A 16,497-nucleotide genomic window follows, 5' to 3' on the forward strand; every position below is an offset into this window, starting at 1 on the left:
ATCGTATTTCCTTCCCATCTAAACAATGGCTCCAGACATCAATGCCATGGCCAACTGGGCTACTGATGGATATGCTAATAACCAGGTTCCACGAAAGGAAGAGTATGAAATTCCAGGTGAGTCCAACGTCTGTCTTTGACTTGCCCACGATCAGTCACCCTGCCATGTTCGACACACTTTCTTCAGCCCTCAGAAACCCAAGGTATCAGGCCTCCAGGCGGATTCGCTCGTTGACATCATGTGAATGATGTGTTTTCCGTTCTTGGCGCTCATCACCGTCACAACAGCTCCAAATCGGCCTTTGTGTCGCATTGTTGCCTGCTTCTATTTCAGATCCGGACACCATGCTTCCATTCCCATTCAGATTATGAAATTTGGCCCTTGCTGACACGAGTGGCCTCGGCCCGAGGGCTGCCACGCAGACATTATCCTACATGGCCCCTTTACGCGCAAGATCCGCGTGCTCTCCATCGGTGCCGGGGTCACGGGGATCATGAACGCATACCACATCCAGAAGCTGTGTGAGAACGTCGAGCACGTTATCTATGAGTCCGTTGCTAAAATTTCCCTTGGGCTCGATTGCTTCTTGGACCCTGATAGCATTTTAGGAAAAACAAAGACATCGGTGGCACTTGGCTAGAAAATCGGTATCCTGGTGAGTTCTTGATTTTTCCATTTTCATAGATTTTATTACTGGTTCCGTCAGCTGCCAATGGTGGATGTATCGGTTACGCCTATGCAGGTCACACGCATGCTCCTGGGTATGGTATCAGTCCCGTATTCAGCATTTGACCGAGGAGATCGAGGCATTGGATCGGCGTCGACACCATTTCAAGTCGTTGAGGAACTGTGCGCGGTGTGGCATTGCACCGTATACTGACTATGTGACAATCCTACAGGTTGTGCATGCGATATCCCCAGCCATGCTTATACATATCCATTCGCATTGAATGTAAGTTGGTCTCCCTATCGATTGAGGCATCCGCCATTGTCATGTCTCCGCAAAAGTAGCTCGCTGACACGAGCGTCGGCTTTGCGCTGCATCATAGCCCGATTGGCCTCGCTTCTTCTCCTACAGCCCCGACATCTGGAAATACCTGGACAAGGTGTGCGAGGTATGGGGACTTCGCAAATACATGACCTTCAACACCGAAGTCATCGGCTGTTACTGGCAACAGCAGACTGGCGAATGGCTGGTCAAGCTCAAGCAGACAGATCCCACGACCGGCTCGACGGTCCGCACCTTCGAAGAGAGATGCCATGTCCTCCTCCATGGCACCGGCATTCTGAACAACTACAAGTGGCCGAATATCGAAGGGTTGGAGAAATTCAAGGGCAAGATCATCCACACCGCGAGATGGCCGGACGATTATCAGAAGGAACAGTGGAAAAATGACCGTGTTGCTGTCATTGGCTCGGGGGCGAGCAGTATCCAGACCGTTCCCAACATGCAGCCTTACGCTAAGCACCTCGATGTCTTTGTTCGCACTGGTATGTTCCCCCGGTTTATCCTATCCCTGTTCCTCCAGAGATGATGCCGACGATGGAGCCGTGGGCCGAGGGCCGAACGTCTAGTATATGGAGCTGAAGACTGACACTCTGCCCATCTCCCTTCAACAGGTGTCTGGTTCGTGCAGATCGCAGACAACTTCGGCGCGAACCACGAGTACACGGACGAACAAAAGGCCTCGTTCCGCGACCCATACAAGCTCGTCGAGCACGCCAAGTCCATCGAGGACCAGGTCAACGGCCTCTGGGGAAGCTTCTACAAGGGCGCCGAGGCACAGGCCCAGGGCCAGGCTGCGCTAAAGGCCCGCATGGCCGAGATGATCAAGGACGAGAGACTCGTCAAGGGCTTCACGCCTACGTTCGGCATTGGTTGTCGCAGAATCACCCCCGGTGACCCGTACATGGAGTAGGTCAAGAACGGCGTGTGTATATAGAGTGCCTCGCTAACCAGTCCTCTTCCACCCTCCCGCAGAGCAATCCAAAAACCCAACGTCGACGTGCATTTCACCGAAGTCGTCAAAATCGATGAGACCGGCGTGATCGGCAAAGACGGCACGCGCGTCGAGGTCGACACGATCGTGTGTGCGACGGGGTTCGACGTCTCCTACCGCCCACGGTTCCCGATCGTAGGGCAGAACGGCGTCGACCTCGCCGACAAATGGAAGGTGTGCCCGGAAGGGTACCTGGGGCTCGCGATCCCGGAGTTCCCCAACTTCCTGACCTTTATCGGGCCCAACTGGCCGGTCGAGAACGGCAGCGTGATGGGCCCACTGATGTACGTGAGCATGTACGCGCTGCAGATCATCAAGAAGATCCAGAGCGAGTACATTGCCAGCCTGGCGCCCAAGCAGGACGTCACCGACGCCTTCAACGAGCACTGCCAGGAGTGGGTCCGCCATACCGTCTGGGTCGACGAGTGTCGCTCCTGGTACAAGAACAATGAGACCGGACGCGTCAATGCTGTCTGGCCCGGGTCTAGCCTGCATTACATCGAGGCTATCCGGTCACCGCGCTACGAGGACTTTGAGATCGAATATCTGGGTCCCGGCAAGAAGAACCAGTGGGCGTTTTTGGGCATGGGTACTGTTCGCGCGCTCGTTAATAAGGAGGATGTCAGCCCTTATTTGGACGCCGAGAACATCGATCCCAAGTGGATGAGGGCTATGGGCATGGATGCCAGCAAGCTCCACGAGACGAAGATCGGTGAACTGAAGAAGAAGCACGAGGAACTCGAGAACAAGGCAAAGGACAATGTCGAGAAGACTAGCGTCAGCTGATTGGTCATCCCGATGGTTCTTGCTTGCAGGCTTACTGTAGGATGGATGGCTTGAGACGCGAACATGTCTAGAAACCAAGATCATATTCCCAAGACAGACTGAATCAGTCAACTTCTGGCAGGAACACTGTTTCAGATACAAGATTGATTCAAGTGGGCATTAGAGAGCCAGTTGCTCTCAAGTGAACCTTGTTGCTAGTTACTATTCTCCCCCAAAAGCCCTGTTCCTCAAGGAATCGCCTGGTCCTGTGGCATTCTGCCAATGAATCACACAATGAAATGCAATGTCTCCCGTTCACTCATCAGTCTCACACGCCCAATACCCCAAGTATAGGTTCATTCGTGACGCCAACGCCAACGCCAACTGCTTTACACCCAATCCATTAGATATGCTCATCGGAATTTATTCCTGCACTCCATCATCGTACACTTCCTAACGTCGTTTCGTAGACAAGGATAACGAGAGACATCGTATCGGTTAGATAGCTTGCGCTTTCTAGATGATCGTTCCGAATGTTCCATCTGTCTCGATTCGTTTGCGTGGGCTTCCACCCTCTGTCTCGAGTTTACGATGTCTGTCATGGATGTTAGAGCCATATGGAAAACAATCTCACAACGAATTTACCTACCTGAAAGTGAAGCCGACAAACATGCCCTTGTTCATCTTTTCATCTCGATCAGCCATGTCTTCCAACGCTCTCTGCTTGTCGTGCACTTCCTTGTATTTAGCCATGTCGGCCTCGTTGCTGAAGTCATCGAAATAGCCAGCATCAGTCTCCGAATCAAGTTCAGGGACGAATGGGGCTTTCTGCTCGCGAAGGGAACTGAAGTCGACCTCGGCGAAGTATTCATGCTTATGAATCTCAGAAATGTTCTTGAAGCGATGGTCTTTAGAAGCGACAAGGCGAGTAATGAGGTCCCAAGTACGCTTGCTCAAGAAATAATTTGGATCATCGTAGATGGGCTTGCGGAGAACTCGTTGCCATCTCTTCAGATTTTGCCAGGTTTCATCAACGGTGGCGCCAGCAAATGGAGGATACCCAGCGAGAGCTTCGAAAAGCATGCAACCTAGGGACCAGTAGTCGACAGTGAAATCGTATTGTTCGCCTTTGAGGACCTCTGGAGCCATGTAATCTGGAGAGCCGACAATAGACTTGGCATAGTTAACGTCCCTCTTTCGAAGGGAACGATAACCTTCTCTTCGCTGATCTGCAGAACGGTCTTCGATAGGCTGCATTCCAAAGGGAACTGGTGTATTGCCGACCTCCTCGAGTTTGATTCTCATGCTTTCAATCTTGAAGGGGCTCAACATTCCGGCCGCAAGACCAAAATCAGTCAACTTGACGTGGCCAGTAGCGTCAATCAAGAAGTTCTCTGGTTTCAAGTCTCGGTGAATGTAGCCAAGGGTGTGGAGGGCATCGACGCAGGAAAACATTTCAGCGATGTAAAACCGTGCATGTCTGTTGTGAAGCACACCAGTGTTATTGAGTAGAGTTCGGAAATCACCTCCTGGCACGTATTCCATGGCAAGGTAGATCTGTTCATCGTCCTGGAAGGAGTAAAGCAACTTGACCAACCATTCAGACTTGGCAGCCGTCAGGATATCTCGTTCAGTTAGAATGTGTCGCACTTCGTCAAGTTTGAAAAGTAATTTCTTTCTCATGACTTTGAGTGCGCAGACTTCTCTAGTGTCCTTCTTCTGAGCGAGATAGACTTGTCCATAGCCACCCTGGCCAACCTGGGTCAAAATTTGGAAGTCGCCGTGTCGGAGACGTGTTCGTCGCTTGCGTAGATTAGCGCGCTCTCGACCAAGGTATTTGTGAAGAGCAGCGTCATACTCCTCCCGAGGGGTGTCTGGTGGAGCAGGGAATGCAGCCTTGAATTGGGTTTCCCTTGACTGACGGTTGTGGACGTACGAAAGGAGGTCGAAGTAATGATCGAGGAAATCTAAGATGATCAGTGAAAGAAGTTTATGGGAACAGATCGGTAAATACACAATTGAGTGACATTGGCCAGTCGCTTGACCTTTGGAAGTCGTAACTTTTCGAGTTCTTCCGCAGTTAGACCTTTTGTGATCTTCTTCGATTCAGACTTGTGATATTGTTCGTGCCTTGACATGGCAGCGTGGTTTTGATGTGCATCTGTGCCATACTTGACCCCACTTGCTGGTGCGTTCTCTTTGTTCGACTGGCGAGTAGGACTCTCGGAACGGCCATAGTGTTGAATGGTAGTGTCAGCAAAAGGGTCTTTGTAAACATTGTCAAGCTTAGACGGGGACTTAGGTTGACTCTTGGTTGGGGAGATAGGAGCTAGCTTCATGGCATTGTCGAACACATTTGGCAAGTCATTTGCACCGGGGGGCAATTGCTTCTTGCTGGGGCTGCCTTGAGGGGTTTGGACCGGGCTGGTGAAGCCATGGCCTGCAGAGGTAGGAGTCTGAGGACGATCGTACAGCTCATTCCCAGCACGAGTGTGAAGGAGTGGTGGAGGAATAGGCATGGCCATATTGAGGTCTTGATGAGACTTGGGGGAGAGTGGGTTGCTGACTGCCATAGTGAACTGATCGTCAACAAGGTAGGGTGCGCAAGAGCGCTGGGCAAGAAGAATGGGAGTTAGAACTTGGTACTTGGAAGAATCAAGTCAATGGGTAGATGAAGGCTGCAGTGGACTAGTAGAAGGACTAGTAATGTTAGGATCGACTCCAGATGGAGGCTGACCATAACCTGTATAGGTTAAGACAATAAATGAAGTGTTGGATCGAAAGGGTCAGAGAAAGAAAGTGAAAGGTGAATTGGAAATCACTTTCGCTTTCGGACCGGATCAACATAACGGATGTTTCCTGGGGCAACCGCTAATCTCAACAGTCGCTACTGGCTCCGACGTACAACGTTAGGCGGGGAAGAGTGGGTACGGTAGGCGGTCAAGAATGGTTCGGCAGAATGAACCCAACGTCATTACCGATTTGATGATGTCCATGATGTCCATGATGTTCATGAACAGAGTCATCAGTCATGACACGGATGTATACATAGAACAATCGAATTCTTTCTTGAAAATGCCAAATCCCATCTGAACGTCTTCTCTCCGCTCCCCTCTACCAAGCTGGCATTCCGTTCTGTTCGTCGTCTTGCTCATCTCATGTCCACCATGGCTCACACTGCGCACCCTACACAAAGCACCGTTGCGCCTTGGAAGGAACTGTTCCAGGAGCACATCGATAAAGCTGGTGGCGCGGGCGCTGAGTTTGTTCTAGCCACGGTTACGCCTTCCGGCCTCCCTCGTCTGCGTTATTGCATTCACCGCGGGTTTTGGGCCACCCTTTCCCACAATGAATATAATAGACTGACCAAAAATCCTGCCATCTACGAGTCGGATTGCCCAACCTTTACTACTGATGCTCGCATGAGCAAAGTCTATGATATATTTGCCACTGGGAAAGGGAAAGGAGATTTGGCACAATCTCGTTCAGGTACTGGTGGAGGCGGTCCTGTCGAGGCCGTCTACTGGGTCAAAGGCACCAAGACTCAATGGCGCATCCGGGGTAGATGCTGGCTCATTGCGGCTGATGATGTTGAAGGTGGAGACGAGGCACAAAACTCTGGTACTGTCACAGTCAAGGCAGAGCTAGGACGTTACATGAGAGCAAGGGACCAATCCAACCAATCCCATCAGGAAAAGGAATGGTCATGGAGGCGTGAAGTCGAGAACAACTTTGAAAACCTGTCTCCTCAGATGCGCGGCTCTTTTAAGAACCCTCCGCCTGGTCAGCCACTATCAGGGGGCAAAGACGAACAGGCGGGCGAAGCCTTAGGTCAGAAAGCGGGTCACTTGTCCGATGAGCCGTTGGCGCGGAAGAACTTTCGCGTGGCCGTCATTACTCCCGAGCAGGTCGAAGTGGTAGATTTAACAGATCCTGCAAATAGTACAAGACAGATCTGGACACTATCTGAGGGTGCCGGAGGACCGGACGGGCCACAGCCGAGTGAGAGTCTCGGCGAGTGGAACAAGCTAGATACATGGCCATGAAGACTTAAGAAAAAGGACTTAAATGGAACAATTCAGAAACTGCTATGGTCACTGCATGAGTGATCTTATTTTGAATCGCTCTTATACTTCTGACCGCTGAAGTCCATGACTAGACAATGATTGGTCGCGTTTCTCGGGTTTCCTGCACGGGGGAGTATTTTACATCAAGGCGACAGCTCCCAAGACTACTGCTCCCAACAAGCTCCACCCCGCAGTAAGGATGGCTGCATTACTTGTGGGGGAAGCTGATGCACCAGTTGCGGTACTGCTTGAAGTGCTGCTCCCCGAGCCAGAGGGTGAGGCTGAACCCGAGCCTCCCTGTGGCGAGCCGTCGCCATTTGTCTGATTGGCGTTGACATTTGATGAGAGGGGGAAAGCGGTGATACCAGTACCGTTCGCGCAAGAGCTGGGTAGCATTTGGACGGTGGGTGACGAGGTGAAGGTCAAGTCTGCGCACTAAAGAGGGAGTTAGGGAGATTTCAACATGGGACGAAAGAGACGTACAATGTAGAGACCACCGCCACCCTCTCCGTCAGTGACAACCTGGAGAGTTCCATTGGTGCCATCGGTGATATTCAACCCAGAGGGAATCTGCACACTAGGGAGACAGAATGCGCCTTCACCCTGTTGCTGGAATGTTTGTTTTAATGTGATGTCAAACCCGTCACCGACGTTGTTTCCAAGGCCTAGAAGAACCTGTATAACGGTTCGGTCGTGACCCATCTCCAAAGCCAAAGGAAAGGCTGTCGAGGAGACGGCGGTGCGGTTGTCGGAGACCGGGAAGCCACCGCATGGGAATGTAGGCTCTGTATCGTCATCGTCGCTCCGTGGAGTGGGATACAGCATGTGGAAATGGGCAGAGACAAGAAGAGGGAGGGAGAGAAGACCGAGTAATGACTGAGGAACCATTGTAAGGACGGTAAACCTACCGAGTAGGCCGGTTGGATCACACAGAGAGAATATTCGAACAGACAGAGAAGGAGAGTTCGGAAGGGTGAGTTGACGAGAGGTACGAGAGGTAGATGCACAAAAGAAGACCCTCTTCCACAGAATATAAGAGGGCCATGGTATCGAGTACTCGGTAGGAAGGCCACATGAGGAGGGTGGCAGTACCAAGCAACAGCTAGGGGGCCTTGTCACTTCTGGCGGACGTGCTTAGCTTGCTTAGCGGAGCTTATTGGGGTCCCTTGGTCCCTTGCCTTCCTGTTTAGTTCGAGCGAAGCTAACAAATGAACGCAGAGGGTTTTCAGCCATGGCTGGATAGGGAATTGGCGTGGTCAGAACTTAGAAGAAGGGATCTTGGGCCGAGAAACTCGCTCAATTTTCGACAATCCATGGTGGAGCAGAGTGGTGTTACTGGTACACTCCGTTCGCTGTATTGCCGGTCAGCCGCGGCCTGGCTTGGCACTCGGCTTTGAGTGCCAGCGGGACAACAGAGACAGTGAGCATTGAGACAGTTCAGCTATAGACAGGGCCGGGCCACTTGAAACGGTCCAGCGAGGCATGTTGCCTCTTTAGAAGAATGGGCAGACGAAGAGACTGTTACAGAATGTGATTCTAGTCTGTGTCGCTGCTGAAGGGACTCGTAGCACAAAGCAACATCCGGGGTGCATCACTGTAGTCATACAACATATCAGGTCGTTTCAATGGTCATGCTCCTCACTATGCACGTATCGGCCCACAGCCAACTCGGAAACAAACACGCCTGCCAGCACTGATAAGAAATAGCCAACGTTCATTGTCATGACAGCCAACATCCTAGATGACGGTTAATGTAGATCCGTAGCTTGCACAGTGGAGGACGACATACAGTAGATATCCCACCCCAGCGATGATGGTGGTCAGGATTGCTCGAGGAACATCGACAGACAAACGAAATGGTAGGACAGGTCTCGATCTAGCTTGCACGACCTTGACCTGTTCCTCGACACCTTGTGCCGTGACCAACGAGCCGACCTTCGCATCTGGATCACGATCGATTCTGCCCGCCTCGGTCGACAGCCCTTTGATCACAACAAAGCGACGGTTCCGTGCTGCTGCAGCCCACCTATGTTCACAGATGGTCTTGACTGCGAACAGGGAACGCAAGATCATGGCGAGGAGCACCAGAAAGATGCAGGTTCCGGCATATGCACCGGCTGATTGGGGGGTCCATGAGTCGGCGTAGAGAGGAGTTTGATGAGAGTTGGTGAAGGTCATGATCATGTGCATGGAGGACATTGCTTCGGATGAAGATGACGAGTGGTCATCGTGCCTTGGAAACAAAGACATGGCGGTTGGGGCTGTGGTTGTGGTTATGCTTGGTTGTGGCTAAATCGAGAGGGCGAATGAATTGACTTGAGTCGAGTTGTGATCGGGTTCGAAGTGCAACACAGCGGAAGTGGTGAGAAGAGCACCGCGTCTGATTTTATCTATCCTTGGTATATGTCCATATGTCCATATGTCCGATCCGCACGAGGCACCTGCTCTGTTTGTGCTGTGTGAGCAGGATACACCGGTATCTGGGACAAGGAAAGTCAGAAGTATTATTGTCAGGACCCGGAGGGCAGTTTACCGTACAGAGACATGCTTGGAGGTGACCTTGGGCCCTAGGCATTGGCGTTCTTGAGCAAGTTTCCCAAGCCACACCCATGCCGGCCAGGCCTTTAGCGCCTGCGGGTGGCGCCTTGGGGGAGTTGATGCCCCTGTCGCCCTCTAGAAAGGCCCCCGTTCTCGCCTGTCACATCCCAGCGCCGAGCACGATCTGACTCCACCCTCCCCCGTCTCACCCCAATCGCTCCCCTGCTGGTCCTCAATGAGCACGATTTTCTCTTTTCTTAGCGCACGTCCTCGTAGGAGTCTGGGTCGAAGGTTGTACTCCGTACGAGCACCACCACCAAGATAGACCATGCAGTACGGAATACAGCTCGACTCCTCCCTCACTACTGGTACAGATTCTTGCTCACTTGCTCACTTGCTCACGTTTCTTACTCCTCCACCCTTCTGACCACCAAGTTAGTTGTTTTCATCATGCTCCCCGTGACGTTTGAACAGCTCCAAGGGTTATTTATCTAACACTGTGAGTCTGCGTACCATTCCATTCCCTTGGCACGGAGTACTTAGGCTATCACTATTTGGCATTCACCCTCGTTTCTTTCATCAACACGTCTCAGGACTCTCAATCTGGTCGGTTCACCTCAGATTCGACAAAGACATGATCCAAACCATCCTCCCACTCTCGGTAGACACCTGAGCTTCTCTTGGCACTCAGTATACCGAGCATCGAGCACTCGCCGGGGATACTACTGACCGGCCTGTTTCTCTCCCATCCAAACCAACCCAGAGTATTGACAAATCCGTTTCGTATCGGACCGCAATGGGCCTCGATCCTCGCCATGATGGCCATGGCGACATGGACATGGGGAGTATGGGCACTACTTCTGGTGTCCCGGGCTACTTCTACATGCAGAAAATGTATTGGGTTGTTATTGGATCCGTCATAGCGTTTGCCGCACTGCTCAACCTCCTCGACAACATCCTCCTCTGGCAACGCCAACAGAGTCTCAACGCGAAGCCAAAGTTCTTCCTGGCCTCTCTGTATGCCACAGTAACCGCTCTCGGCCGCGAGACCAATTCTGCCTCCCTCCCAACCTACCGCCTCGGATGGCTGACCCTTCGCTCACCCCCGTCAGGGAAACTCATTGTTGTTCTCTCCTATCTGGTCACTATCACCGTCATGTGCCTCTACATGTACGACACCGGCGACCAATGGAGCTGGGAAGACATTGCCTATCGGTGTGGTTGTATTGCTCAGGCTCAACTACCGCTGATTTTCCTGTTGGCTGGCAAACAGAATATCATTGGCTGCCTGACGGGGATGAGTTACGAGCGCCTCAATTGGTTACATCGATGGGTCGCTCGCATTCTTTGGCTTACAGCCACCTTCCACCTAATGTTTTGGTTTCGAAGCTGGGCCCGATACGATTACATTCGAGTTAAGTTGTCAACGGACCGTTTGACCCAGACTGGGTTTGCTTCTTGGTGTATCCTGACTGCCATCGTTGCTTTTTCGTTCGCCCCGATAAGGCGATTTAATTACGAGGTGTTCGTCATCTCTCACTTAGTCTTGTTTGCTGGCTTGATTGGTTCAATCTACACCCATGTAACTTATGGCAAGACCTACATTTGGTTTTGCGTAGGCATCTTCTTCTTGGATCGGACTGCGAGACTCGCTGTCGCTGCCGTTGCCAATCTTTCCTTTCTCCATCGCCGATCACCAGGGAGACATTGGCTTTGGGCCAACCGAGCCACACTCACTCCTCTTCCTGGAAACATCACTCGCATCACCATCGACAAGCCTGTCTTGAAATGGAGCCCGGGCCAGCATGTCTTCCTCTCCTGTCACACAGTGGTGCCATTACAGAGCCATCCATTCACCATAGCATCCCTGCCGTGCGACGAGAAGCTCGAATTTCTTGTCCAAGCTCGCAGAGGTGGGACAAAACGGTTTCATCGATTTGCATCGAAAAGCCGATTACTTCCGAATAGCGGAAGTGCTCCTTCTTACCAGCGCGTTGCGAATGATGAGCCGAGCCTTGTCGGCCACAAGCTTGTAGGCATGGAGGGACCGTATGGTAGAATTAGGCCACTTCGACAATTCGACAGTATTGTCTTCCTTGCAGGGAGCACTGGAGCAACCTTCACGGTGCCTTTGATGCGGGACATCATCCAGCGCTGGAAAGATAATGTGGGTGGGTCAAAAGCAATTGTGACCAGGAAGATACGCTTTGTGTGGGTGATAAAGGCACGGGATAGGCTCTGCTGGTTCCAGGAACAGTTGGAGAATGCTCTCTCTGACGTCGCAAATATTCGAACAAGCGAAGGCCACTTGAACAAAGACCTCGACCTCAGCATTTACATCACCTGCGATGAAGAACTAGACGCTTCAAAGGCCAGCGTTCCATGTGAACCATCGGAACATGGACCCGCAGAAATCGCTTCGGCAGCAGTTTTCCATGGTGAGGAGAAATATCAACTTGGTCTGGATGAAAAGGTCGAAGTGCAGTCACTTGGTTCAAACGGCGATGCTGCTGCTGATGCGAGCCGTGGATGTTGCTGTAAAAAAGCGGCCAATGAAGACGCAGCCCCAATGTCATGCTGTTGTGTTCGACCAACATCTTCTAGTGATGACTCGATTTCATCCTCCGTCAATGAAAAAGGCGGTAAATCATCGGCATTAGAACCCCATTCAGCACACACAGGACTCAAGCTTGTCTCTGGCCGTCCAAAGCCGCGGAGTCTGATCCGCAAGGTTCTGGAAGAAGCCGAGGGTGAGAGTGCAGTCGTGGTTTGTGGGCCTCAAGGGCTGCAGGATGATGTTCGACGTAGCGTTGTTGCGTTGAGTGATGAACGTGCTGTTCATAAAGGCACTGGCGCTCAAGGCATCTTCCTTCACGTTGAAGGGTTCTGCTATTGAGCATGAGAAACGACGAAAGATTTGTGTTGTGCATAGCGATGGGCGTTAGTGGGATGGCCTTAATGAGCGTTGTCAACCCGGTGGATGCCAAGTACAATTGATGTCAAAAGACGTTAGATATCTGTATCAGCGTAAAGAATAGCCAAGCTCCTGGTCTTAATTGACGCGTCGAGGAACACAATATCTCCTGATTCCTGCGAGACACAAGGCTCTGCACGTGACAATCCTCGACTTGAAAATGGTTATGTCACATGTTATGTAACCCGATCCCCGCAACGCCCGAAAGTCCCCACCCGGCCATAAGGCGTACGGACGTATCGTGTTGAGATCTGCCCTTGAAGGCCGCACTTCCTTCGCGCTTACTGGAGGTTACGTCCCTAATGAATCACTGACTTTAGTCACTTGCTTCTAAGAAGGGTTTCAACGCCTAAAACGGAACGGCTTCTTTTCGTGTCAGCGGGAGGATATTGTTGCGTTTATGCCGTCACAACAAGACGACCCTGGAGAGAAGAATGATGCTGGAAGCTTACAAAAGCGCATCTCCTCGGAGGAGGAGATTGAAGACGATCAAGCTCTCATCTCAATAACGAACACCCATCAAAGACGATTGGTGGAAAATCCTCTAGCAAAATACATTGACCTCCTTGCCTTTGCAATTGGCTTGACCTTGCCATACATATTTCGCCCATTACTCGGTATCGAGGTCTACCACCCAGGTTTAGCATCGATGTGGCCATTCACAATCAATTCGACCTTCACTCCTGCAACGGGCATTAAATCCCTTGAGGGGAAAGTGATCCTTGTTACTGGTGGAAACAATGGAATCGGCAAAGAAACAATCCTGCAGCTCGCCAAACACCATCCACAAAAGATCTTCATGGCTTCTCGAACCGAGTCTAAAGCCCGAGACGCAATAGCTTCTATCAAGTCTCAAAATCTCCAGGATGTGGACATCGAATATCTTCCATTGGACTTGTCTTCACTTCCTTCTGTCAAATCGGCAGCCGATCAGGTCATGCGCAATAGCGAGCGACTAGACATCCTCGTTCTCAATGCTGGAATCATGGCCGTGCCACCCGGGAAAACAGCATCGGGACAAGATATCCAGCTTGGAACCAACCATGTCGGGCACTTCTTACTCACCAAACTTCTTCTCCCCACACTCGAGAAAACCGCCAGCCAACACTCCTCCGACGTGCGTGTGGTTTCAGTGTCCTCAGAAGCCCACAACATGGCTCCCAATCTCGCTACAATGCTCTCCACGGAGAAACTGACAGCTACAAGCCCGTGGGTACGGTATGGTGCATCAAAGGCAGCCAACATCATGTTTGCAGCTGAACTCGCTCGCCGACATCCACAATTTACCTGTGTCTCTCTCCATCCGGGTATGATCAAGACCGACTTGTACGTTCCGAACACCGAGTCCAACTTTCTTGTGAGGTATGGAGCTATGATCTTTGGCCCGTTGATCTTTCAGGACATCGCGCATGGTGCCTTCAACCAACTATGGGCCTCGGCTGGAACAGACAAGGCTGAAATCGCCAATGGAGGTTACTACACACCTGTGGGCAAATTGAGAAACAACAAGTGGGCTAGTGACGTCGAGGCAGGAAGGAAGTTGTGGGAATGGACTGAGAAGGAGCTTGCGACTGCTGGATACTGAATGGGATAAGATTGAGGTTCGTTTGCCTGTGGGACGGCTGTTATCATGGGATAGGTGTTTCAGGAGCCCCGCGAAGGATCATCGTCGGTAGCGCAAAGTATTGCTCAAGATATGAAATACAACATATTAGACTAAAACAACTGCCGGTAGAACAGTATATCACTCCGTTAGACAAGGTGGCCAGCGTCCGCATCAAATGCCATAATTCGGGCTGGTTCCTGAATTCGCCGACAGGAGTCAAGGCTGTGCATGCAAGGACGTTCGAGGCGCGATGCGAGACGAGGCTCGGCAGGGGCGCCTGAGCGGTTCGGATTGATTGGTGGTGGCAGATGTCGCTCTGTGCTTATTCACTTGCACAGCCTCCAAATCCGGAGGTCAGAGGGAAGAAAAAAGAAAAAGAACCCGAAAAGCGCTCCTATATCATCAGATGGCTGGCTCAATCTCTTCTCAAACGCTTCTCAGACTTCTCCTCACTTCCACCCACAACTCGAATCTAATACAATAATACTTGCAGGCAAGATCTTCACCCGTTGGCACTCGACATAATCAAAAATTAAGCCATCAAAGGAAACCGATTTCTCAGCACCCTCGCCCCCTGGACAAGCTTGGCCACTCGGCATGAGATTGGGCCCAGTCCTAAGCCTAAGGCGCCAATAGAATCAACAAAGTCTCAATACTGTGGATCGTCTAGCCAAAGTAGCCGGACACCCATCTCTACCCACAGTGGGAACTCAATACCCAGATACATGGTATATATCAAGGCCCCATTCTAGAACGACACCCCATCAATACCGCCAAAATAGAGACCTCAAAGCGACTCAGTCACCTCTACCTTTCACTGGAACGTTCGCGGTCTAGGTCCCGCTCCCGCCCAACTTCGCCCATGCCTCAGGAAACAAAATCCAAGGTCGTGCTCATCACGGGCATCAATGGCTACATAGCCACCCACATCGGCCTTCAATTCCTCCGGAAGGGCTACACCGTACGAGGCACTTCGCGCTCTATTTCCGCTCGAGATCACCTTCTCGCTGGCGCATTCAAGGGCTACGAGTCTCAATACCAACATGTCGAAATCAAAGATATTGTGGCCAAAGGTGCATTCGACGAAGCCGTGCGAGCAGTCCATGCTATCGTCCACACTGCCTCGCCGGTCGACTTCACCCTGAAGACCGTCGATGAGTTCTTCGGGCCCTCAATAGGCGGCAACCTGTCCATCCTGGAATCAGCGAAATACCACGCCGGCCCACAACTCGAAGCATTCGTTGTGACGTCATCCGTCGCCGCGATAGTGGACCGATGGAAACAGGCTCCTGACCACGACTACACCGAAGCAGACTGGAACACGTCCGGCGAAGCTGTCGCCCGTGAAAACTTTACCGCACCAGTAGCCTACGGAGCATCCAAGTCCGCCGCCGAGCGAGCTCTTTGGGACTGGGTCTCGACCAACAAGCCCTCATGGTCAGTTGCCGCCATCAACCCAGCAGTTGTGACCGGCCCGCCGATTTCATTCCCCGCGTCACCAGCCAAATTAAACGAAACCCTCCTGCCCATCTGGCGCATCTACGCGGGCGAAGCCGAGGCCATGCCACCCCAAATCGGCGGCGCCGGCTACATCGACGTGCGGGACGTGGCGCGCATGCATGTCTGGGCGGCCGAGCATAACACGGAGTCCAACGGACAACGGTACCTCCTGGCCAACGGGAAGGCACCGCCTCAAGCCGCCGCCGACCTGTTGCGCGAGAGGTTCCCCGAGCGCGACATACTCGTCGGCGAGCCTGGCAAGGGCTACACGCCCGACTACTGGTTCGTCAAGGGCGAGAGTAGTCTTGTGAGTACCAAAGCCCTGCGTGCGCTTGGCGTGGAGAGATTTACTTCCTACGATCAAAGTATCCTCGATACCGTCGAGGCGTTGGAGAAGCACTGGCCTGGGTACGCTAAGAACTTCAAGCAATAATTATCATTCACCATGCGATCTGAGTGTAGGTCACGTTGTTGAGATTTCCGTGAAAAAGGTCGGGCGCGGGCGAGGAATGGAAATGTGTGGGAGGTAGAGTGAGATGCGAGCGACAATCTGGATCAATTTTAAGATTGAATTAGACGACGATGACACGAACTACACAAGAGAGATAGATGGATGGACGGAGGAATGGAGGGATGGCGGAAAGCAGGAGTAGAGAAAAGTAGCGATTCTTTTCATTCAGTATTTCCTTCCTAAGGTTCCTCGTCTTTCTGAGGTGCAACTGCTGCTGATTTTCGTCTCTCCATTCGCCCTCTCAAAACACAGCCAAATACACAGAGAGCACGATTTTGAAAAGCTCTCGGCTGCCAAATCTCCGCTCTGTGCCAGTGAAGGAACGTGCTTTGTGCAAGTAAATTCGTATAAGGTAGGTAGGTAGGTATACAGGCACCAAGAAGTGAAATGGGCTCTGCTCCCTTCTCAGAACATCGTCCTCGCCGCTTAGTCCTCAATTATTTGAGCTCTCCTGCCCCCTTGCATTTACGTATCTGTGCCGCTGTCGTCTCATCCCGTCGGAAGGTTGAAACTCAAGAAAGGAAGAAAAAGAGCCC

At 51.8% G+C, this 16,497-nt stretch overlaps 9 protein-coding genes across 9 annotated transcripts; 6 read left to right on the forward strand and 3 right to left on the reverse strand.

Moving 5' to 3' along the window:
• Positions 1-25: 25 nt before the first annotated feature.
• Positions 26-244, forward strand: A1O9_03498 (uncharacterized protein; the record flags this gene model as incomplete). The annotated part of the gene is made up of 2 exons (XM_013409062.1): positions 26-116; positions 210-244. The coding sequence occupies 2 exons, from the start codon at positions 26-28 to the stop codon at positions 242-244; spliced, it is 126 nt and encodes a 41-aa protein (XP_013264516.1).
• An 892-nt stretch (positions 245-1,136) lies between these two features.
• On the forward strand, positions 1,137-2,786 carry A1O9_03499 (uncharacterized protein; the record flags this gene model as incomplete). The annotated part of the gene is made up of 3 exons (XM_013409063.1): positions 1,137-1,491; positions 1,621-1,915; positions 1,982-2,786. The coding sequence occupies 3 exons, from the start codon at positions 1,137-1,139 to the stop codon at positions 2,784-2,786; spliced, it is 1,455 nt and encodes a 484-aa protein (XP_013264517.1).
• A 495-nt stretch (positions 2,787-3,281) lies between these two features.
• A1O9_03500 (AGC/NDR/NDR-UNCLASSIFIED protein kinase) lies at positions 3,282-5,338 on the reverse strand (the record flags this gene model as incomplete). Its single annotated transcript, XM_013409064.1, has 3 exons — positions 3,282-3,360; positions 3,415-4,732; positions 4,780-5,338. The coding sequence occupies 3 exons, from the start codon at positions 5,336-5,338 to the stop codon at positions 3,282-3,284; spliced, it is 1,956 nt and encodes a 651-aa protein (XP_013264518.1).
• Positions 5,339-5,932: 594 nt separating this feature from the next.
• A1O9_03501 (uncharacterized protein) lies at positions 5,933-6,811 on the forward strand (the record flags this gene model as incomplete). Its single annotated transcript, XM_013409065.1, has 1 exon — positions 5,933-6,811. One exon carries the CDS (start codon positions 5,933-5,935, stop codon positions 6,809-6,811), a length of 879 nt encoding a protein of 292 aa, XP_013264519.1.
• A 159-nt stretch (positions 6,812-6,970) lies between these two features.
• On the reverse strand, positions 6,971-7,720 carry A1O9_03502 (uncharacterized protein; the record flags this gene model as incomplete). The annotated part of the gene is made up of 2 exons (XM_013409066.1): positions 6,971-7,267; positions 7,316-7,720. The coding sequence occupies 2 exons, from the start codon at positions 7,718-7,720 to the stop codon at positions 6,971-6,973; spliced, it is 702 nt and encodes a 233-aa protein (XP_013264520.1).
• Positions 7,721-8,454: 734 nt separating this feature from the next.
• A1O9_03503 (uncharacterized protein) lies at positions 8,455-9,082 on the reverse strand (the record flags this gene model as incomplete). Its single annotated transcript, XM_013409067.1, has 2 exons — positions 8,455-8,569; positions 8,622-9,082. 2 exons carry the CDS (start codon positions 9,080-9,082, stop codon positions 8,455-8,457), a joined length of 576 nt encoding a protein of 191 aa, XP_013264521.1.
• A 1,084-nt stretch (positions 9,083-10,166) lies between these two features.
• A1O9_03504 (uncharacterized protein) lies at positions 10,167-12,266 on the forward strand (the record flags this gene model as incomplete). The annotated part of the gene is made up of 1 exon (XM_013409068.1): positions 10,167-12,266. The coding sequence occupies one exon, from the start codon at positions 10,167-10,169 to the stop codon at positions 12,264-12,266; it is 2,100 nt and encodes a 699-aa protein (XP_013264522.1).
• Positions 12,267-12,993: 727 nt separating this feature from the next.
• A1O9_03505 (uncharacterized protein) lies at positions 12,994-13,929 on the forward strand (the record flags this gene model as incomplete). The annotated part of the gene is made up of 1 exon (XM_013409069.1): positions 12,994-13,929. The coding sequence occupies one exon, from the start codon at positions 12,994-12,996 to the stop codon at positions 13,927-13,929; it is 936 nt and encodes a 311-aa protein (XP_013264523.1).
• Positions 13,930-14,812: 883 nt separating this feature from the next.
• Positions 14,813-15,883, forward strand: A1O9_03506 (uncharacterized protein; the record flags this gene model as incomplete). Its single annotated transcript, XM_013409070.1, has 1 exon — positions 14,813-15,883. The coding sequence occupies one exon, from the start codon at positions 14,813-14,815 to the stop codon at positions 15,881-15,883; it is 1,071 nt and encodes a 356-aa protein (XP_013264524.1).
• Positions 15,884-16,497: the final 614 nt, after the last annotated feature.

This window comes from Exophiala aquamarina, assembly GCF_000709125.1.
Source record: "Exophiala aquamarina CBS 119918 chromosome Unknown aczIA-supercont1.2, whole genome shotgun sequence".
NCBI classification, from domain to species: Eukaryota; Fungi; Ascomycota; class Eurotiomycetes; order Chaetothyriales; family Herpotrichiellaceae; genus Exophiala; species Exophiala aquamarina.